Source organism: Megalops cyprinoides, chromosome 24 (genome assembly GCF_013368585.1).
Source record: "Megalops cyprinoides isolate fMegCyp1 chromosome 24, fMegCyp1.pri, whole genome shotgun sequence".
In the NCBI taxonomy this organism is placed as follows: Eukaryota; Metazoa; Chordata; class Actinopteri; order Elopiformes; family Megalopidae; genus Megalops; species Megalops cyprinoides.
The window spans coordinates 21,050,493-21,074,532 of NC_050606.1; the positions used below are offsets into that span (position 1 = coordinate 21,050,493).

The 24,040-nt window shown below is 42.2% G+C and overlaps 1 protein-coding gene across 1 annotated transcript in view; it reads left to right on the forward strand.

Moving 5' to 3' along the window:
• LOC118771122 (piezo-type mechanosensitive ion channel component 2-like) overlaps positions 1-24,040 on the forward strand; it is a 112,237-nt gene that overhangs the window by 6,454 nt on the left and 81,743 nt on the right. The window contains exon 2 of the mRNA XM_036519006.1: positions 11,390-11,485. Coding sequence (XP_036374899.1) covers positions 11,390-11,485 — 96 coding nt within the window. The remainder of the gene's footprint in view (positions 1-11,389; positions 11,486-24,040) is intronic.

The following is a 24,040-nucleotide window of genomic DNA, read 5'->3' on the forward strand; positions in this document are numbered from 1 at the left end:
ACGTGTCCTATAAACTGCATGTTGAAATTTGATTTCCACTTAGCATCAACACAAAAGTCTTAAAAAGTTTATTTCATTAAAGAACATGTAATTATAATTGTTCATTTCTTTCCTTCATCAATCGATTTCTTACCTTCACATTTAAGATTTAATGAGGTTAAATAACATGACTTGCAAGACCAAGCATTCCGAACGAACATGTAGCCATCTACGTCAGAGCATCCACTTCTTCAACAGCAACGTTGGCAGGGCAGGCAGAGCGAATTTTGATGCTCTTGTCGCTGCCAGTGTGAACGTACGGTAAGTGTGTGTGTATGTATGTATGTGTGTGTGTGTGTGTGTGTGTGTGTGTAGGGGGGGGTACACTAAATTAATATCGAAATTCCATTTTGAGATATCACATAGGTAGATGCAGGCTCATGTTTAAGTTCTGTTTCAAAAGAAAGACCAGTTCTTCACCAATCCAATATTCTTTGCTTTATTTGGATCCATCTCATGTTTTGCTTGGCATGTTGATGAAAGCATTTATTCCATGGTTACACAGAGAGCCATATTTACATGGAGCATGGCCTCGTGCCAACATCAGCACCGCACACACTTGATGACCTGTAGGAGTCACTGTTGCTTTTTTCTGTTATGAATGTTTTGCACTATTAATTGGAGTTTGTAATGTTTAACTAACATCTTTTTTAAAATTTCTAGTTAAGGCAAACAGATTCTTGGTTAAGGTGCTGCACCATAACAATGAGACTGGGGGAAAATGTACTCTCACTGTGTTATCATTGATCTTTGAATACTCTAAAGTTGTATAAAAAAATATGGAATTACACTTGTATTTTTTGTTTTGCTTTCCAGTACTTGGAACATTTACTTTTAGTCACTTGACAGATGCGTCTATCCAAAGCTGTTACAGAACAAAGGTGCATAAGTGCATATAATAAGGCCACATGAACAGCAACACACAGAAACACACAGAAACAGACATATCTGAACATGTGTCACTCCATTACACACAGTACTACCATAACTGATGCGATATTGGAAATAGAGATAGAGTGAGCAAAGTGATCAAAATTTCAACCATAACAGCACTCTTTAAATCCTATACAAAAGGTATGCACTCCGCGGGAGGATATACACACAGAAATGTGAGTCTATTTGAAGTCCAGTGTTTGTAGCTAATGGCTGTTAAAAAGGCAATTACTTTGAGTGTAGCATGTAGAAAATCAGTGTTATCTGTTCACTTCATGACCCCTACATAGACGGTTAATATGATTCTCTCCTTAAGATTGTTTGGGCATAGCGTGCTATGCGGAATCTCTTTATAAACAGCACCCTCTCCAGCAGAAGACGGCTGTCCTGTGCATTTCACAGATAAACCAGGCATGACCCACGTTCGCATTCCCTGGACTCGCGGCTATCTGATAAGGCACATCCCCAGCGCCTGCCTCTGTTTAATCTCACCTAGTACAAGGCATGTCTCATCCATTTACATCTATGTATTTATTACCCAGAGTAACTTGCATAACTTACATTTTTACATATGATTCATTCATACAGCTGAAGGTTTACTGAGACTGTGAAGGCTTAATAAATTATTCTGAGGTACAGCCACAGTGCCCCAAGGAATGCTCCCAATTCTGCCCAATCAGCAAAGCACTGTGTAATAGCCAATTAATACTGTTAGCAAGCATGTAATACATGAACTACTAAGGACTTGTTATGGAAGTCTTTATTTACGTTTTTTATAGTAAAAACCTGACACACATGTAGTTGGCTTTCAGTTTAAGTTTTTAAAGGGCTGATGTGAGGTTTTTACATTTTGAAAAGAGTGGACAATAAGCACAAGTACAAATGGAAGGTATTTCAAGATGAGTTTTGTCACCAGAACAAGAGGACATAGGTGTAAATTCATTAAAGGTAAATTTCAATATTTTTTTTCCACACAGAGCTAAAAATTCACAGAATAGTTTGCCAGGATTCAAATTAGAAGCAGACACTCTTAGAATGTTCAAGATTAGGCTTCACACAGTGTTAGGTACACATTAGACTGCAGACAGAACAACAAGCCTAGCTGGGCTGAATGGCCTGCTCTCACCATTAAACCTATTATGTCCTTGCGTTACGCACTGCATTTGTCTGGCCAGTTTTCCTGCCTTTGTGAGAGCAGGGTGTTATGCAGCTAAAGTTAGGTTTTTGTTATATAACTGCAATAACTCATTAAACTGCTTTTGAAAGAGCATGGTATGGAATTCACTGCACAGAGTCTTTTGAGCAACCCCCACCCTTTGGAAAGACTCTTACCATGGTACTGAAAGCAAAAGACTCATTTTCTGATTGCCTTGGCTCTTGAGGCAAAGAAAAGGAGGCATTTTTTGGGGAGATCATCTTTCCATGAGAGCAGGGAGGCTGTTACTGTACATAAAATGAATTTATGTCAACGGGAGCTCAAACAACTTGGTGCGGGCTTGTGGCAAGAGCCGGCATTAATCACCAGCCCCGAAGAGAAAATAAACCTGACGCTGACAGGAAAGAAAATCATTAACGGGCAGCGAGAGATGTGGTAAGATGGATAGGCCCCGGCACCCAAACAGGCCGCTCTCCGAATACCTCTTCCCCGAGCTCGTATGTCTGTCACCGCTGGTGGCTCGGGTCCCTGTACGGACCTCGGTGTGAGAACAAGGGCGACTTCAGCAGCCCAATTGGTGACCAGGTGGATTTTTACGAATTAAAAACAGTATTTTTATGGATTAGGAAAAAATATATGAGCTGCCTGTGAAGCCGAATAAAAGCGAAGTTGTCTCCGGTTACTGTGCTTTACACCACAGACGTTTTTAAGAAGGTGAAATGCGACTTAGAAAAACATGGTGTGTCTAACTTGAGTTGGGCATGCACTGTACATTAAGTCGTTTCATGCCTTGAAAATGTGGGGGTTTCCAATCCTTGCAAATGCATACATTATGTTACAGGCCACATAAAAGCCACCTACAGCACCTGAAATACATGACATAAATACAAAGTGTTCGGTTGGACATACCGTATGCTTAAAAATTGGAAAGGTGGTGGCTTGGTATATCTAGTGAAGTACTTTCTCTGGGTTTCATCTACTTGTACACATTCTTGAATTCTTCTACAAAAAATTATTTCTATGTCATACTAACATGTACATTAGAAACAATAATCTTGGCTTAACTGGTGATGCCTAACTGGTTAATACCTGTAGTAAATGACAAATGAAGGATGAAGAGCATTTTGAAATGCAATTACAGAAGTTCCTCATTAAATAATTAGCAGGTCTTCCAGGCTCACTTCCTTCCTGTTGTATTAGCTCTCCTGTCCCCTCATAACAGTTGATTAGCTCAGTTCAGATGGCTGGAGAGTTTGTTAATACTCTACTGTGCTCTCTGTGGTGTGACAGCACCAGAAAGCTCATGGTTGCTTCTACAGTTGCGTTCAATAACCATATGTTTCCTGGAAAGATTTTTCTTTTTTTATTCCAGTGTTTTATGGCTGCTTTTGATGCTGACTAATGTTGTTTCAGAATACACTAAATAAGCCTTAAATTAAGCATTCCATCAATGATGAGATGTGTATTTTGACAGTAAAAAGTGCTGGAGGTTTCTGACTGAAATAAAATAGAACAGAGTACATTAACTTCATTGTTCATAAGTGGTTGTTTTCAACTTCACCATAAAAAGCAGAACATTAAGACATTAAGACCAAAAGACTGTTCAAGCCCATTAGAATTCATCCTTCTGAAATCCATCCATCTCACATACAACATAAACACAGTGTCACCATGGATGAAGTGTAAATGTCTGAAAAATCTTTGAAGGGAAAAGGCTGGATCATTTCAGATTGTCCTTAAGATAACCAGTCTCAATTCATCACTGCACCATACATCCAAGAGACTGATCAAAATGATTTTGATTATATTGTCAAATGCATTGCTCTTAGGGCATTGACCCATGGATTACCTAAAGGTCACATACTGGGCCCCCGTTTAATAGATGGGCTATGGAGAAAAAGGAACATAAAAATATACTGAGCACGTTTTAATCACCTTTTGACACATTCAGAAATGCCCATCACTGACTTATTCTATGATTTGCATACATGAGAAAACAGAAGATCATGGGATGTCACTCCTCTCTAAACTGGGTCAGGCATAATACTAAGAGTGCTACATGTAATGGCAATGTATGCCATAGCTCAATGTATTCAGTGTATTCTCTGCATCAACACTTGGCTGCAAGTACAGCTTTTATTCAAGCTTAACATTTAACCGAAACATTTATCATTTATGAGCGCCGTCATTACAAAGAGTGGGTATTTTATATAGAAATGTATATTATATTTTATATTATTGTTTATTTTTACGGTGTGCAACCTCAAAAGTTGTCTGTCATATATTATCGCAAAAGATAGCTCAGAGCTACCGTGGGAGGTAATTGTGTTCAGTGAATGCATCCTGGCTTGCAATCCCGTCTTTGTCGCGCTTATTGTTTTACTAACGTGGTTACCATTGTGGCAGAACAAAGCACGTACGGGCAACAGCCACGGCGGCGGCGCTCGGCGACGACCTGGCCTGCAGACGGAGGTGTGGGAGACACAGAAGTGAGCACAACTGACACGCACGTTCGCGCCGCGGACAATGCAGCGACGGCTGTTATGAAAGACAGCTGAAACCGTTCGTTTCATAGTGCCCTTTCCACAGATCTTATCACGTATTTCCGATGAATCTTCCCGTCCTCTCTGTTCTGTTCCTGCGTCTCCCCGCCCCCTTGTCACAATTTTCATTACACGTCGTAATTTGATTAAAGTGTTAAATCACATTGCCCCGGTAGTTTATGGATCTGCCTTTCAGGTGTCTTTGTGCTTGACTGATGACTCATGATTCCGTGGTATCTTTGCATCACTTTTGCCCCATTCCCCTTCTGTTGTTATTTTTACCCATGATATTTACGTTTTCAGTATTCATTACAATAGCTATAGTTCTGTCTGACCTCGTTTTTCTTTTGTGTTTGTATGCTTTACAGGAGATTTCCACTGTTCGTTTTGCCAATTCCGTGTCACTTCAGTAAAACTTCTGCCTCATGAATTACTAATGACATAAATGATTTGGCTCTGCGTTTAAGAGCCAAAACAAAGGACGACTCAGAGAAAAACTATAAGCATGTCAGTAAGTGTGGAGATGGCTTTCACTGGAGTTCCACAGAATTGCATTCAGAAGATCAGCTTCACTGGGTAGGACTGGCTGTCTTCTAGTAGCTGTGAGCACATGCCTAATAATCAGGAAAATATTTCTGCGCGATTATCCTCGGATGAGTCACCGTCATTAAACCCGCCATTTCAGACTCCTGCTGTGAGAATAAACATCTGCTCACTCTTAGCTGCAGCGCCGCTGTCGTTTCAGTGTGCTCATTTCCCACGCACATCTGGTTGAAGGATATATGAGCAATAAAAGAAAAACTCTAATAAGCATGGTAAAAATCCAAAATCTATTTTATTTGCTCGTTTTTTACATATTTTAAATATATGTGTGAATCCACATTGTGTACTATGTATAAAATGTATAATTTAATGACAATTTCATATGAACCTGCTTAATTTTGTGCATATATTGGAAGACTACACATTAAAAAGACACATTTCAAAATATACTCTTATAATTTTTAATATGAATGTGTAATATTCCTCCTAATTTGGATGAAATATGTTACCATATATTGACATATTTTACCTTTTTTCCAAAGGGACACTACAGCAGTGGCCTTTTGATTAAGAGCTGACAGTCGAGTTTGGCGGGAAATCCAGAGGGTGTGTGTGTGTTGGGGGAAGTATATAATTTTAGTCATTTTGGAAAGTAGCAAAGGGGACGTAGTTAGTTGTGATGCAGAGTTGAGCGGCTGACAGCGTCAGGACTGCAGGCTGAAGTCTAAACAGGGCCGACAGATTGAGTTACGTGTGCAAAGGGAACCACACCACTTGGCAGAGTATGAAGCCTAAGTTCTAAGTTCAGGTTAAAAAAGACTTCACACTGAGCCAAGGGGCACTCTAGGATGCGATGTCCACAAACTCAGGTGTGGACAGTACACCTTTTGATGCCAGGAAATTTTAAGGGATACAGCGAAAGAAACAATCAATTCATAAATTTGATTACAAGCCTAGAAATGGATAAATCCTAGGTTTGACCTCAATTTATCAGCAACTCCAAGCCTTAAAACATCTGTTTTACAGTTTTTTTCGGTGAAAGGTGGTTCTACCTTCTCTGTCTTTTTTATAGGGGCAATTCTCCCAAAACAAGTTTTTAATGACATTTTTCCTATCTTTAAATGGAAGTAAGAGTTCTCCAAGTCTACTGTATTCCTCATAGAAGCCCATGCTCACAGTAAATTCTTCCACTTTCTCACTTGGTGCCAGTGGCCCAGTGCAGTCCAATGGAAGTGAAAGCAATTAAGCTGGTTTCGGGCAAAAGTGGCCAAATAAATTCTTTCTGGTAAATTAGACTGTAAATCGATTCTCCTTGCTTTTTAAACCAGTCACTTTGAATTGATCAGCATGTTGTTTGTCTTTAAGCTTATCATTGTTTATTTTTTAGCATACTGGAGAAAAAACATTTTTATTATTTTTTCTCTCTCACATTCTAAATGGTACGTAGGAAAAAAAGTATAACTAAAAAAAAACAGTATAACTCCAAGTACGTGTCACGCCACACAAGGGTTGTGTTAAAACAGTGACATGAGACAAATATGATTCAAACAGGTAGACCTGATACAAAAAAGTTTACTCCCTTTTAGGTTTATGTCACACCAGCGGCTCGGTCTGTTGTGTTTTTAATTGGCTGATTAAACTGTAATTAATGCTAAGAAAGCACCGTGCCTCAGCACACTGCAATGTGCTGGAGGTGTATCCCACAGGTTGCATCTGTTCATAGTGCATGCCAGGTTGAATGGCTTCCCATCCCTTAAGGGACAATGAAAGGGCTTGGTTTTACTTTTTATGGCTCAGGGTCATTTTATTTTTTTTTAATGAGGGTTGGTTGGGTTGTAAGATCATGCTTTATGTTACCAGGGAGAGACCAAACAGCTTTATTACATTGCTCAGATATCCCTTTATGGCAACTTCATTTACTCCTGTGAGCAGGATAAGAACTCTGTCTTTGGTTGAGCCTGTTTGGCGTGATGGATGTGATGCAGTAAAGTCGTTGCTGAAGTGGCTGTGAATATCAGGATGATCTGGCTTCAGCCCAGGTGCTGCGCTGGCTGGGTGGCTTCTGGAAGCAGAGGCGGAGGGGTGAAGGTGCTTGCAGAGGAGAAAGAGGAGGCCAAGCACACAGCCACAGTTCACATCAGCTTCCAGATGCTTGTTTTGGGCTAGACTCAAAAATATATATATATTTTTTTATTCAAAGGAGGAGGTAAATATAACATGAATACCAGTCCAGCACACACCCACTCCAGCCATTAGACCTTTCAGTAAGTGAAGGAGGAGAGCATTAAAAGTAGATCACACAGATCAGATTACAATTATGATTTATATAAATACTGTATATATACATATATGTTTGTGCGAGTGTGCTTGTAAGCTGAAGCATGTTCAGGGACATGTTTTATAAGAATCAGATAATATAACTGCAGGGGCCTCGAACTAGCCATGGGGCTGGCCCAGGGTGTCTGTGTGTATTGAGCAGAGGCAGGTTAACAGGCAGGTGAACAGTCTGAGGAATATAAAGGGCACTGGATGTGCAGGTTATGTAGCAAATTCTTCAAGCAGACCCACTAAAACCACACACAGGGCAGTGCGTATGAAGGCTCAGAGCTGTGTTTTTCTGTAACGCATTGGAGGAGAAAGCAGTAGCTTTTCCTGCACACTAAGCAGCATTGGGCAGTGGGTGGCTTTTGAGTTGGGAGGTCAGTAGCTTTCCTGTGGCAAGCATGAAACCACAGTGGGAGACCAGAGAAGCTCTTGTCAAAACTACTTTTTCATTTGCATCAGCGTGAGCACTTATAAAGAGAAAAATGGCATGTAGATTGTCTGAGAATGGTGGTTATTTCTCTGACGCGATCAATAAAAACCCTTCAGAAACCACATGCTCCAGCGTGGCTTGCTTGAAGAGGTTAAACACTCAGACAGCATTGGAGAACACTTGTCTGAGGTAACTGTGGGAGAGGGAGAGGAAGGTGAGGAAGGAAGGATGAAGGGAGAGGAAGGTGAACCCTGGTGTCCCCTCAAATTCCCTGGTGACCCCAACAACAGGAAACATTTACTGTGCAGCAGGCAGTGGTGAACACTCTGATTAACAGGGCCAATAGAAAGGTAAGCATCATTTAATGTAGTTAAATGTCATTTTTTCAGCAATTTGATGCTGTTTAGTGCTTACAAGAGACCCTGGGCCAATGAGAAGGCTGCATCTGAGGGTGTGGGTGGGGCCACACATACCCAGGGGTGAGAAAGACAGTGTTTGGGTTTGACTGAAGCTATCTCTGCGAGTCGGGCATAAATGTTTCCTCTGACTTCCTTCCCCTGAAATGATAACGCAGATGTTTGTACCATTAAATGTCTGCATTGTTTACACCTCTGGTTTAATATTTGAATGAGTGCATCTAAACACGTTGGATTGTTTTCAGATAAGGTTTTATATTTATTTATAAGATTAATTTTCATTTAGAGATAAGACACAGAGAACTGTGACATTTAATTAAGGTTTAGGGCTTAGTGTTATTTGTGTACTTACTGACTGTGTGAAAGGGTGGACACCATGTTTGAAGGTCCCGGCGGGGAACAGTGAATCAATCTTCTGTAACGATGCTGTGATTATGAGTGTTTCACTCTGTGGCCAATGAAGGCAAAGAGAGCTGATCACACCCTCATATCTTGCTATGCATATATGGTCTTCCAGGGGTGGGCTACTTACCAGTTCACCAGCAGCTCTGGGCCACAGATGACATTTCCTGCCTGCCCATCCCTCTTCTTGGTGGTGCTGTCGAGCATCAGTTCTGTGCAGATCAAGTGCAACTCACAATCCCCTCACTTCTCACTCTTCTGCTTAATCTAAAACAGTTATGAATGCCGGTGTCATCCAGAGTTTGTATCTGTTCACAAGACAGTAACCACACTGGCCTCTCATTTTTTTCTATCAATGATATCTTAATGATATCACTTGACACATTAATATTCCTATATGGCAGACAGTGGATCTCATGAACAGCAGTACTGTAAATGCCAGACCACATTTGAATAAGCGCTTCAGTAAATCACCATGCCGTGATAACCAGTGTTGTTCTGGAAGTCAAGAGTAGTACTACAATAGTGCTACAATAATAAAAATGTCAAAAATAACTACTGTCAATGTATAAATGAGTACTATAATACCCCTAAAGTACCATACAGGCAAGACTTACATAATACAGTGATTGGAAGAGCTGAGACTCAGTCTGTGGTGGGTATTCAGTCTGTGATAGACAATGGCGGACAGGGATTGCAGTCCTGATTGCTGTGGGCAGCATCTCCACTACATGGGGGCAATAACAGACAGAGGGGCAGGACCAGGATGCACCATGGGTCATGGTGTCACAAATTTACATGTGCTGAATTTCCAAATACCAAAAGGGGTGAGGGAGGGGTGGGGTGTAATGTTTTTAACCAAGTTGTTTGGCTAAAATAACAGGAGTCATGTCATGAGTGTTATTATTAATATCTTGCATCTGAATGTTTGCCCCTGGAGTCGCAAGGGACTGCTTTCATTGCAGGGCTCCACTCTCTGGCCTGCCCTTAGAAATTACACCAGACATGGGGCTGGATTACATCTAATCAGTCTGTGGTCTTAAGTAATTGCCCTTATGAGCCAATTAATTACCACTCCGTGCCTGACGGGTCCCAGCACGCTGCCGAGCGTTAGGCAAAAAACTCCAGGAAAACAACCGTTAATATCCCCGCACAAACAGCCATAATGTACGTCATTAATATCCGCCTACCATGATGGCAATCTCGGCACTGGTCCTGGTGTGTAATTGGTTTGGCTCACTGCCCAGCTAGCACACATTCCAGTACCAGCTCGCTGCGCCACTGCATCTGGCTTCTCTGTGTGCACAACTGCGCTGCGCAAACAATAAAGATCACATAATATGGAAAAGGAGCTATATAGATAGTATAAAACAAGCAGAGCTGCTAGAAAAGGTGCACTTGATTATAACAACATTACACGAGTGTTCGGTTTAAGCCTGTTTCTGTTCTGCTGTTGTAATAACTGAATGCATAAACATTTCATCTTTACCCTCGAAAGGCAGAAGCACATTAAATTGGACTGAAGCGAGCTGAAGCCATCGGCCGTTTCTATGGATGTTTCACAGTTAATGGACTGGGATGAGCTCGGCGCTGAATGCCTGACTGAAGCAGCATCACTCTTGCCTATCTTAATGCAATCTCTATCTCTCAGCCTAGGCTAAAGAGGACTTTGTTTTCCTCCCCGCCGGCACAAGGAGGGGTCTGGACATTAGTGTCTGCTGCTCTGCAATCGGCCAAATGCTGCTGTAGCATAAGTTAACTGCATAAGCTGTTGTGGGGCAGCAGTGTAGCTATACTGCTAAGGAGCAGGGCCTGTGACTGAAAGGTTGCTGGTTCGATTCCCTGCTGGGGCACTGCTGCTATACCCTTGGGCAAGTTACTTAATCCACAGCTACCAGTAAATAGTAAATAGCAGTAAATATTCAACTATATAAGTGGATAACATGTCAAAACTGTAACCCATGTAAACTGCACTGGATGAATAAAAATAATGTAATGTAAAGTTGTCATAGGTTGCCATAAGCTGCAGATTAGTATCTTTAGAAAATCAGTGATCAACAGCTGCCTCCTCTCCCTAAGACTGCTTTAAGCCAGTGCTCCTGATCAGATTACTGCCAGTTAGGTATTGTAGTATACATGTGTTTTCCCCATGAAACGACAGTGAAGAAAGCAACCACACACTTCCTGCCTCTGATACCAGTGTTTCCAATTTTGTGATTTTTTTCACCAGGGCCAGAGACACTCATGGTAACATTTATGTAAAATTTATTGGCAATTATCTTTCGTTTCTCAGGCTATCGGAAAATGCAGTTTATCTATTTGTTGGACAAGATTTCATATGTTGGAAATGTTCAGAAAATAAGCTTTAGGTCCCTCTGGTAATCTTCCAGCCCTAACCCCTGGCAACTTCTGTCTACAAAAAGCAGCATCTGGGGACCCATATGCTGTGTCTCTGAGGGGTTAACAAAATGTATTCAGCTCACACACTCATTTTATACATATCGCTTATCAAATATGTGAAATGCAGTCAGCTCGAATGTCTTATGTATAGTTAGTTCAGTAGTTTTCTCATGTAAAGCCATACTTCTGCTTCTTTTTGCAGCGTGCCTGTTCCGGTACAATGGGTTCTCCTTCGTCTACCTCATCTACCTCCTGCTCATCCCGCTGTTCGCGGAACCCACCAGAACGACCATGCAGGGTAAGGGGAGGGGCATTTCATTGCTGACTCATGCTTGGGCGTCACAAATCCAATACGCCGCAAGCGCATACATCACACTAGGAGATCAGTCACGATCAGGGGTGGAGAGCCGGTCCATGCAGGTGGTAGAGGGTCGGTACATGGGACGCTAATGGAATTGCCTGCCTGCTGAGAGGCTGTGACTTTGCCTCTCCTCCATTGCCACCCAATGGGACCTGGCAGAACAGCAGGATATACAGTTACCAGTTTCCCACACACAGAAAACCCACCATCTCATAACTGTTTGCTGAAACGAGGCAATGTGACAGCGGTGGGTTTTTGTTAGCGTCTGCAAGCAAAGACAGATTGATGGCTGTGTTGACTGCTGAAAATCAATGGCATTAAATTTAAATGTGTTAGTCACAGCAGACCACAAAGCCCCACAGCAGCTGGATTGAATGCCCCCTGCCTTTGTTTCCACTTCTCTTGCTTTCTCACTCATGGTTTTGAACCTCCCTCACTGATAGACCGCTGTTTCTATAGGCTCCATTGTGGCACAGGCTGTTGAACTGGTAGAGAGATGTATATCAGCACTATGCTTCTGGTGTTAGCTATATGTATACCTGTATTATTCATGAGCCTTCTGGCAGGATGCACAGTGAAGGTAACGGAGGCTGAAGACACATGAGCGACCATCAGCATTTAAAAGTGAGAAATAAATGTAACCCCACAACAGGATGTTGAAAGTGCTTGAGAGTGAGACTGGAACCTTGGTCTGTACCAAGGGGTCCTTTATCAAGTCTTGGAAAAAGACATTTTCTGAACTTTTTCTTTCAAAGGGTGGGCAGCAGTGTGATGTGATGGTAAAGGAATAGGGCTCTTACCCAAAGGATTGTTGGTTCAATTCCTAGCTCGGGCACTACCGTTGTACCCTTGGGCAAGGTACCTAATCCACAGTTACCTCAGTATAATAGACAGCTGTATAAATAGAAAAATTGTGACCTTTGTCACACTGGATAACAGCCTCTGCTAAATGACAATAATATAGCAAATGTTGTTATTTTCCTTGCAGTTTTGTGTTGTGTAGGACTGAATTTGTATTTCAGAGGGGTTTGCTCAAAACTGGTAATGATCAGGATGTTTTTAAGTGGCTGCACACAACTTTAATAATTTAATAAAAAGTTAAATTGCCATCCATGCAGTGATCTGTCTTTTAAAGTCTCCTTTTGAAATGATAGCCAGGAAGGAAGGGTTTAAAAGTGATGGTAACTCTCTCCTTCCCCCTTTAAAGTGGACCATTTACACTCTCATCAATAGTTAAGGAGATGTGTCCTGTTACAAAAGCAAATGCACAAATGGTACTTTTAGCTGGATAATATCTGTCAGCTCCGTCACGAAAAAGATTACAGCAACATGTTTTGAATAGATGCAAAAACACAGTGTATATAATAAAAATATATAAATTATTGCCATTTTTGTATGTGTCATTTGATGCATTTAATTAGGCTATATTTTGTGAAACTGTATTTATTGTAAAATACACTCCAACATTCCAAATATCATGCACAGATGTAGTATGACACCATATACAATTATATGGTGTCATACAGTGATAATGTTCTGTCTTCTAAATATGCATTCCGTGTCTTTCACCGTGCAGCAACATTATAGTTTGCTTAGGGACGATGATGCTTGCAGACATATATAAGAAGCTAAAATGTGTATGATGAACGATTACATATGTCTGTCCTTTTTCTTTTAGAGGCCACCCATGTCACTTGTGTCTCTCCCTCACTGTCACCTTAATATCTGTCAGCGCTAATAATTTTACCAGGATGTCTGATGAACAGTGTAAAACATGTGCAATCAAAGCTGGCATTGTCCCAGTCATGATCAGGCCTTGCAGAGTGAATGTAGAGGAAGGTGATAGGAGCAGCAGTGTGGCGCAGTAGTAAGGAGCAGGGCTTAATATCAAAAGGTTGCTGGTTTGATTCCCTGCTGGAGCACTGCTGTTGTACCCTTGGGCATGGTACTTTACTCACAATTGCCCCAGTAAATATCTAGCTGTGTAAGTAGATAAAACTGTAACCTGTCTAAGTCACTCTGGGTAAGGGTGTCTGCTAAGTGACAAAAATGGAATGAAAATGAGCTTTAGATCCACAGAGATATTGTGCCAGACCCTTCATTATCCTGTGATGGCCAATTTATAGCACACCGGCCTCATTTCTCCTGGTTCTGCTTTTGCTGAAGTAGACAAAAGTAGGCCTACATTATTTGTGAAAAAGATTTTTAATCAGGTTGTTTGGATTTCACTGCGCCCACAGCATACCTCTGTTAGCAAAGGAGCACCCTACTCTGGCAAACATTCTCCATTTTTAAAGTACTCTGGGCTGCCTTCCTATAGCAGTGTGTGGAGCAGCGATTTGGGCTCTATGAGGTAGTTCACTGTGGTGCACTACACCTAGTTGTGTAGATAGATAATGTCTAACAGTGTAAGTGATGCAACTCACCCCAGCTAGGGGACTCTACTAGGAGAGTAATGCAGCTTAATTCTGTACCCAGAGACACTCATCTAAGCTGTTTCACTGAGATACCATAAACAACTGCATGGAACAATAAAAGGTATAAGTATCGCCTTTGATAAGAGCATATGCAAGCAACGTGAACTAAAGATTAATAACAACATACTTTTTTTTTGCTATTTTCAGCCTCAGTCCCTCTCCAGGAAAATCACACAAGTCTCAGTGAAAATAGTAAAAACATAGATGTTTCGTGATACCAGTTTGTGCTTTTATATTGGATCCTAGCATTACATTGAGAGTCAGTCTTCATTTTGTCAACACACAACAAAACACAAGGGGTGAGAGTGGCAGCTGCTGCTCTTATCTATTACATTACTATCATTTAGCAAACACTCTTAACCAGAGCAATGGCAGCAGTGTAGCATAGTGGTTAAGGAACAGGACTTGTAACCGAAAGGTTGCCGGTTCAATCCCCGCTGGGACACTGCTGCTGTTCCCTTGGGCAAGGTACTGAACCCACAGTTGCCTCAGTAAATATCCGGCTGTGTAAATGGATAACATTGTAAAGAACTGTAACCTATGTAAGTCGCTTTGGATAAAAGCATCTGCCAAATGAATAAATGTAAAATGTAAAGGTACATCAGTTGCAGTGTATTTTTTTAAATAATGTTATCCATTTATACAGCTGGATATTTTCTGAGGCAATTCCAGGTTAAGTACCTTGCCCAAGAGTAGAACAGCAGTGCCCCAGCAGGGAATCAAACTGGCAACCTCTGTTATGAGTCCTGCTCCTTACCACTATGCTACACTGCCACCACAGGGGGGCAGGACATTTTTACATGTCACCCATTTATACACCTGCGTATATACGTTATGGTAATCTGAATTCAATAAGTTTTTTGCCCAGGGGTACCATAGAAGTGCCCCACGGGGGAAAAGAATCAGAAACCTTTAGGCTGCATGTGTATGTAGAGATGCCGTGTGAAGGAGAGCCTTCACCTGGCCCCAGAAACCGATCATTGTTTTTAATTGTTTCATTGTTTAAATGTCTTTAAGGATTATTGTCCTTCAGTTTATACCTTGATCATTAAGTGAGCTCATTTCAACTGGTTTCTTCCAAACCAGTTGTTTCATTGTTAGTTGTCTGTTTGTAATTAAGTCATTGTTTGTGTAATTGAATTGTACTTCAGCCTAATCAGGGGCCTATTAAATACAGGTGTGTTATTGCTGCTAGAGGCTCAGTGCTTTCAGCACTTTGGTGGTGTGTTCAGGCTGGTTCCTGTTTGTTGGTACATTACCATAGCGTGCATGATATTTAAATAAAGAAAAACAGTCAATCCAATTAGTTAATCCAAACAAGACTCTCTCCTTACCAGTCCACACTGCACACATACACACACTCATATGCACATGCATGCACCATGCAACATGCACACTCATGTTCACACACATACACACACAGGCACACACACACATGCATGCTAACACACATACATACACATGCTCACATGCATGTGCGCGCACAGGCCTCTGTGGTCCCTTCAGAGCTGTAGGGCACTGATGTGCCAGTTGACAGTGACATACGCTAGGCAGCAGGAGCGATCAAACCCAGAGGGTACCACGCCCTGCTTCACATTGATCAGGACTGTTTCTCACCTGTGTACTGACAGGACAGACACTGTCAGGGGAGGCAAGCTGGAGGTGCTGTTTTGTCTCTCCCTTTTATCCAGGGCACAAAAGTGAGATGGCTGTTACAGCACTCAGCATCTGTTTATCTGCCAGGCCCATCTGACCGACAAGCCCTTCAGCACCAGGAAGCCGAGGGAGAAACAGACAGCAGCGATCAGAAAAGTTTATGACGTCAGCGGAGCTCCTCAGAACTGCTTTGAAAAGCACGCAATTTCATTCATATGTCACTATTATTATTTAGCAATACATGTAAATGTTGCCCGTGACTATGCAGCCCTCTGGACTGAAAGGCTCCCCCTAAAGTAATGGCAGTACTTTCATATGACCACTAGATGGCAAAAAGGGATACACCAGTGGTCACAGTGCCTGCTCATGCTCTTGTTTTTATATTTCCATGTTTTTCTATTAGCCATAAATAACAATTAAATAAATAAGAACACAAGTGATGATAATAATAACCTCAGCCCTGCTTAACTGCTGTGACACACTGGTACCCCATCGCCCTCTAAATTTCTGCTGGAAACTGTGTCCTAAAGTGTTGTTAACACTACATCCTGCTACAAGTCAGAAGAGGCTGGCCATGTAAGTGCTGTATTCAGGTGCAATTAAGACAGGGATATTACATTACATTATTGTCATATATCAGATGCTATTGTCGAGAGTGACTTATATGGGTTACCATTTTTACATGTTATCTATTTATACAGCTGGATATTTACTGAGGCAATTCTAGGTTAAGTACCTTACCCAAGGATATAGCAGCAAGCATCCCAGCAGGGAATCGAACTAGGAACCTTTCTGTTACGTGCCCAGTGCCCTACCACTACTCTACCCTGCTACCCATGGGTTGCCTGAAAGTGAGTGAGAGGTGATATATGGCGGTTAAAGCAGTGATTTGTGTGTACTGCAGCCGAGGTGCAGGAGCAGAGTCAGAGGTACAGAATGCTGAGTCGTACAAGCCGCCAGCACTGGACCAGAGCGTGGCCTCTCCCTCCTCCAGCAGTTTCTCCCCAGCACGTCACACGTCCTCAGCTGGTGGGCCTGAGAGAGGGGGAGATAGAGGCCTCAGGGCCCAGTTGCCACCATTAACAGCCTTGCCCACCCAAACTTCCTGTGCTTTATGTGTGAGAAATAACCACACACACATACACAGCACTAACACCATTCCAGTGTAATCAGTGAACTGGTCATTGTGGAAGCCAACTTTCACTGTTCATTTATGAGTCTAACTCAGAGGCTAACTCTGATGTCTGCGTTAATAGTCATTCTGAATTCACTAATGGAGTTTTAAATTTTAATTAAAAGTTAATTTTTTTTAATTAACTTCCAACTTTTAAGAAGTGTTTAGGAATATGTCATTGTATGTGTAAAATGCCAGCAGACCTGTGCTTAGCATCCCAGTACACCTTAGAGGTAGTCTGGCAGCAAGCTGGTGGTGATATCTGGCTGAGTTGCTGACTATAGGTGCATTAGGCAGGAATGTCTGCCAGGGACCAGATGAGAGAGGTTTCTGTGTGCCATCTAGATGGATTTTTACTCCATTATTATGTCCCTTATTTTCTTTGTTTACCCTTAGAGTAAAAGGAATGAAACATGGAAGACTGTTCATTCAGCATCCTTAATATAATTTCAACCAGAGACTCATATGCTTGAGCCGGTACAGGGCCAATACTCTCGTACAGGAGCCACTAGCGGAGCTTCAATGGGTGCTGTGGGTGCCGTGCACCCACAGCTGAGTGTCAGGACTGCGGCTCCTTAGCCGGGTTTGTTTTTGTTTTCGTTTTTGTTTTCCCTGTCCATGTGTTTTTGTTTTTCCCTGTGTTCCAGCCCTGCCCTGCTCTCCGCCCTGTTTCCGCCCACTTGGTCACCTGACTGGCTACACCCGCCTACCTGCACACCTGAACCCCATCTTGTCATCAGCCTTGCCCTATATATTCCTTGTTTGTTTCATGTCTCATTGCGAGTTTGTCTCAGTTTGTCTGTGTTGCTACAAGCTGTTTCTCCTGTTCTGTCTGTCTGTCTGTCTGTCTGTCTGTCTGTCTGTCTGTCTGCCTGCCTGTCTGCCTGTCTGTCTGTCTGCCTGCTGTTTTACTGTTCTCTTGCCCGTTTTCTTGACTACGTTTTTGGATCCGGTTTTTGGTATTGTTAGCCGTGCCTTTCTGGTTTTCTGACTTCGCCTGTTTTGACTACGTTTTCTGGATTCCCCGTGTCGGCTTAATTAAACTCGCTTTGTGCACCTTATTCCGCTGTCTGCGCCTGAGTCCCTGCCTGAGCTCTGACACTAAGCCCCACGGCTATCAAAAATAAATTAAATAAATAAACAGGAATCAGCAGCATTGGTAGCTTATCCTATGATCGAGACTGTTAACCACAGTTTGTGGTGTATTTTAATCAAAGATGACTTTAATCGATAGTCCCCTCTAAAACACACACACTCACGGCTGCCTGCAGAGGGAGAAATACACTGCACTATGCTCTGTACCTGTAAACAAACAATGAAAGCTTGAGTTCCGCAACGTTCTAGCATGCCTGCGATAAGTTCAGCCTTGCGCAAGATTTCAGAGAGTAGCGATAGTGTCCCTAAAGTTGTAGCCAACACTGTAGGCTTACTTGCCACAGTGGACTGCTTCGAATTTGCATTTATGCTTGTTTTCTGGAATACTGTTCTTCATAAAACCCATGCGCTGTCCAGCTATCTCCAGAAAGAATCAATTGATTTGACCAGAGCAATTGATCTTGTGGACAGCTGTGATCAAGATTGAGGGGTTTGAGATCAGATGATGAGTTCCTCAACATTGAAAGATTGGCCTTTGAACTGGCTGAGAAGGCTGGGATAAAAACCAAGTATGCAGGGGTGTGAGAGAGAAAAAGAAAGAGGGCATTTGATGAGGCACCCGACGAGCCTGTGTGTAAGCAGTCCTGATTTAAAGTGGAAACATATCTCACTGTGCTAGACATATTCACAACATAGTTTGCAGAGCAATTTTCAGACACGAGATCTATGGCCAAGAAATATCAGTCGCTTAACCCGAAACACTTATTTAATTCCGAGTCAGTCCAAAGTATACACGAGTTGGCAATATATTACAGTAGTGATGTTTCTGCTTCTGATGTTCCTGATGAATACTGCTCCTTTCGCAAATGTGCAGAAGTCTGGAAATGAATGAGCTCTCCACTGGCCAGGTTTTAGCCTTTCTTATAGCCAATGACATGGATTGAGCGTTCCCAAATCTGGCTACCATTTACAAAATATACTGTATCTTACAATTCCTGTGAGAAGCACACAGGCAGAATATTCCTTCAGTCACCTTAAACTGTTAAAAACTTACTTGCGTGCCACCATGGGCGAGGAGCACCTCTCACAACTTGCTTTACTTTTTATCGAAAAAGAGTTAGCTGCAAACATCGAGTTGGATAAGGTGGTCAACAAGTTTGCAGGAATGAAATGTCGCAAGGTGAATTTCACAGGTTGCTGTTGCTACAATTAATATGTTGAAAATTAAATCTATGTCTTTTTTTCCCTTTTCTTTACCATTATCCTATGTCCACAGTTCAGTTATTTGCGCTTGCTGCATGATGATTATGGCTACGGCTTGCGTGTACTGTAGCATAAGTGTTATGTTTGCAGTAAATAAAGAAAACACACACGCACTAACAGATGGACGTAATAAAAATGTTGATTTTATGTAATTCACTGACTTTGAATTAGTGGATCACTGATTTCATTTCCCACCAAACAAATTGTCTAGCCTAAACTACGACATAATTAGGACAGCTGCAGTCTGTCCAGCAGAAATAGCGTACTTCAGTGTTCAAACATGTTTTCATTGGTATCAGGGACAGAAAGTTGTGTGCGTAAAAAGAACACCCACTGTTCCATTGATTCTGATCATTCGCACCCATTGGCAGGAAACGCAAGCTCCGCCCCTGACAGGAGCAGTGATCATAAGCCAGTGAAGGGAGACAAAGAGATGTGGGCATGTATGAGGAAAAAAAAAAAACAGTCCAGCATTGGTGTTCATTTTCAGCACTGTTAACTGAGCAAAAGTAGGTATGATCAGGATGAAATGTAATGTTTTAAATCTGTATTACAGGTGGAATGTGTGGTTTTGTGCTTTGCAGATTTATGGACATATAAAAACAATTGCAGCATTTGTGGAATGTCTGTCGGGTGTCTGTAAATCACCAGTATTGGTTGCTGTGGGCATGAGTGGACCTGAGGTTGCAGAATACTGAAATGGAAACTGTGACACTGTGAAACTGTGCTGGCACAGAGTTGTCTAACAAAGACATTCACCTGGAAAGCTCAGCCCCACTGGCGCGGTCATACGTTGTAATACAGAGAGAACGATCGCCGGCACGGTCACTTGGCAGACCCATGCGCCAATGAAAGACTTGCCCGAGCCCCAGTGCATGATGGGAATGCAGGAGACACCACAGTCCGCTCAGAAAGAGAAGGCCTGCGAGGCCCTGTATGCCTGAGGGTCTGTGGTAGATCTGTGCTGTAGCCCTTTCTCCTGCGTCACTGTTCCAGGAGCCCTCCTGTGTGGGTCTCCTGTGTGTGCAGGTACTTTTGGACACCTAATCAGAGTCTGTCCAACATTTTATGAGTTTGGAAAAGAGGGAAGGTGAAGAACAGGAGTTTTGTAGGTGCTTTGGTCCTGTGTGACGTGGATCTAGTGCTCTGGGAATGGCCCACAGCTCATTAACGCTTTAGGAAGCCTGGGCATATTAGAGGCCAAGGAAGGCGAGGAAGGCTTGATGACAGCTGGAAACCTGTGGGGCTGTGGTGGCACTTCATACATTCCTGGCTCTTTGTGCCAAACTGCTGTTAAAGTCTTAAGTACTCTCCACACTAATACACGTAGTTATATGAGCTACAAGGGAGGCATTGGAACTGTACTCTAATAGTTATACGAGGGAATTCTCAGTATTCTTCTGGAAAAGAATGAACGGACTTCAATATAACCGGGATGCATTTTTAGTTTTGTGATTAAAACATGATACTAGAGAAACGTATTTCATATTTACTTTGATTAATATGTGATATATGAATTGCTAATTGCACATCAGGTTGGTCTTGCTGCAATCATGTAGGAGGGCTGAAACAAGACAAATGCAATCCTCCAATACACCCACATGCACAGTGGCTTTTTCCCCACTGGAAGTCTCATGGGACACCACAGTGAAGTGGACCCTTATTGGAGGATAAGTACCAGTCCAGTGATGTCATCCAGGCAACTTGTAGGCACCTGGCAAATAGCAGGGTGTCTAAGAGCAATGAGATAAGGAAACCCTGACCTACATTCCCACCCCTGTCCCCAGCAGAACAAAGGCAATTTGTTTTGCTGCTTTGGGACCCTGGTCATTGTCCCACAGATGACATAGCCAGCTTTCGAACCTGGGCCAGCGTGTATTCATGCCAAGCACTTCGCTGACTGAACCACTCAAAATGGTTTTAATTAGAAAAAAGTGATCACTTATGTTACTTGGCCCTCCATCTGTAACAGGAAGAGAGAGGAAATCCATGGTAATGGACTACATCACCAAATTATCCAAAATACCTGCAAGTGCACAGCAAGAAACTCATATGTGTTGCAGCTGCTGCTATAACTGCCGCGGTCATTCAATGTACACTGCAGGTCTGGCTCACCCAGCTTTGCAGGACTACACACCATTGAAGAAAGGGCTTCATTTCATGTCTATGAATTTGATTTCAATCATAAATTCATGACAACATGCTCTTGAATGGTGCAAATACTCTATATGGTGACATGTATGCTGTGTATGCAGCTGTCTGTGAATATAGCAGTGTAGAGTTGAGGTTATAAATCTGGCAACCATTCCCAGTCTGTTTGCATCCCTCGAGGATGCTGTTATTATATCTCTATCAGATAAACCCTTCAAATTAAAGGTAAGATCTTTGAATGTGGTTAAGTTTTCAGGCAATAGAACTCAAGAACATCTAGTCACAAAAAGTAGCTGTTCCTTCAGCTTCGGCTTCAGGTCCTGGGGGGAGTCAAAGTAACTGAAGCCTATGTTAAATGTCACCATTAGAGTTACCGTTAACGTCATGCATCTGACAGGGGCAGCCTGTGCCAGGCACCTTCTGTAACTGTGCAGAACATGCCTTCACTTTAGCCCTCACTAAATCACAGACACATCTGCTCCCCATTTATGCTTCCTCTGCAAGTATTGCCTTTCCACTGTGTGGGTTTTTCAGTCTGTAATGTATTTCAAATTTATGGCTGACAGCTCAAGAGACTCGATTAAGTAGAGCTGGGGAACGTCTCCACAATTAATAACATTAACGGCTGCCAAATTACAGCATGTCCACACTTGGCAACAGCTGTGCTTTATTTGTTTTATGGATTTAAAAGGTGGTAATTTCTTTTATGCATTTTTCAGATCCTCTCTCTAGTAAGGTGTCTCTGACACATGCGTTGTAGTTTGGAAGATTCCCAGCTGAAGTGGAAGAAATAGAGAAGTATTCAATTGACTGAGACATGTGGTCTACAGTACAGTCAGTACAGTGTATCCCCTCCCGAAACACCCACTCCCCCTGTGACATACAGTCTTTTTAAAGAGATATCCCATAATGCATTTCACCAAACACTTTAGGAACATTAAACATTAATGTTTGCTTTCCATGTGTGTCCTGTGCATTTATCACAGGCTAAATTTTAGCTGCTAAAGTGTGCAACCATTAATGCAGTACATAGTGTTTACGTCACATCATTCTATCATCCTGATTACTGATCATCCTAAATCTGGAAAAATACATTGCAAGGATGTGAGTCATAATGATAAGATAATAAAAATCAAAATTGTGAGTCATGGAGCATCAGTTCAATTAGCTTTTTCCCCATGATTCATTTCTTTTAAGCACTGGATCACATCTTTGAAGGCTTATAGTCCTGTCTGACAGTGTTTCTTTTGTTACTGTATCTTTGATTTTTTTTCAGCGTTATCACTAATAATGTCATCCAAATGCTTTAGCGATATGCATGTAAAAAGAGGGCTGTAATTGCACTCAGTGCTTTAGAACCGTCAACCATATTTAAGAAAACATTAAGCCCGCTATAAGTACATTTACACTCCTTGGTGTGTTTACACAAAAATGTGTCTGCTTTGTGTCTGCTGCCCTGATCTGACAAAATCCTCGAAACCCAGAACAGTCTGTAGTGCTGTTAAGTACTGTTTGACTGCTTCTTTTTTTTTTCATTCAATTTCAGGGTCATGGAGTCAGAACAGTTCAGTAACAATGACTAATAACACATCAAGGCTAACGCTGGCATAACATTGGCATAACGTTGGGATAACAGTAGACAAATATTGGTCTTCACACCACAGAGGAGTATTTAATTTAGGTTTATGTAATTAAAAGGTTGTCTGCCGGTGCAATACCTTAAAGACATTAGAAACAAACTCTGGTAAAAATCTGCTGTTGTGTGAATTTGAGTCTTACAGGTGGATGGTGATACTGAATTTTCTTTGGGCTACAAAGTAATACTTAATTCATAGATGTATTGGTACAGACAAACTTAGTGGTAAAACTGTAGTAGTAGAACTGTAGTTACTATTACGTTACATTACATTGCATTGCATTCATTTAGCAGATGCTCTTATCCAAAGTGACTTCCAGCACAAAAGAACAGAAGTGTATACATTCAAGTTGAATGAGCAACAGTGTCAGACCAGGCTAACAACACTTCCAGACCAGTCTGTCAGTACTTCGACCCTTAGCTGTTTTGGTGTTTCTCCCTGTCTGTCAGTGTCGTCCATGTGGTTTTGTTTACAGTTCCCATGTGTTCCGGCCCTGCCCCACTCTCCGCCCTGTCCCCGCCCACCTGATTTCCTGATCGCCTCCACCTGCCTGCCTGTCCACCTGCATCCTATCTCCTCATCAGCCCCAGGCCTTTATATTCCCTGCTTGTCTCTGTCTTGTTGCCAGTTCATCTTGGTTTTGTCTCTGCCTGATTATTTATTGTTGTTTATCCCGCTCTGACTTCTGCTTGACTTCTGACCACGTCCCTGTCTGCTGTCCTGCCTTGGTTGCCTGATCTGCCTGCCTGCCCAGTTTGACCCAGCCTGTTCCTGTTTTTTGATCCCTGCTCCTTATTGATTCTGCCTTGGACTGCCTTCCCAGTTTTTTGACCCTGCCTGTTCTGCCACTACGAACTTGCCCTACGATTTCAATAAACCACTTGGAACCTGAGTACGCTTGCTCTGCATTTGAGTCCGTGCCTGTGCTCTGACAGTCAGCGTGAGCCCTGCCACAAGTTAGCTTGTGAAACCTGAATAGACAGCCTAGAAACTAAGGGAAGCCAGGTACACACACTATCATACATCAGTCACTCCATCA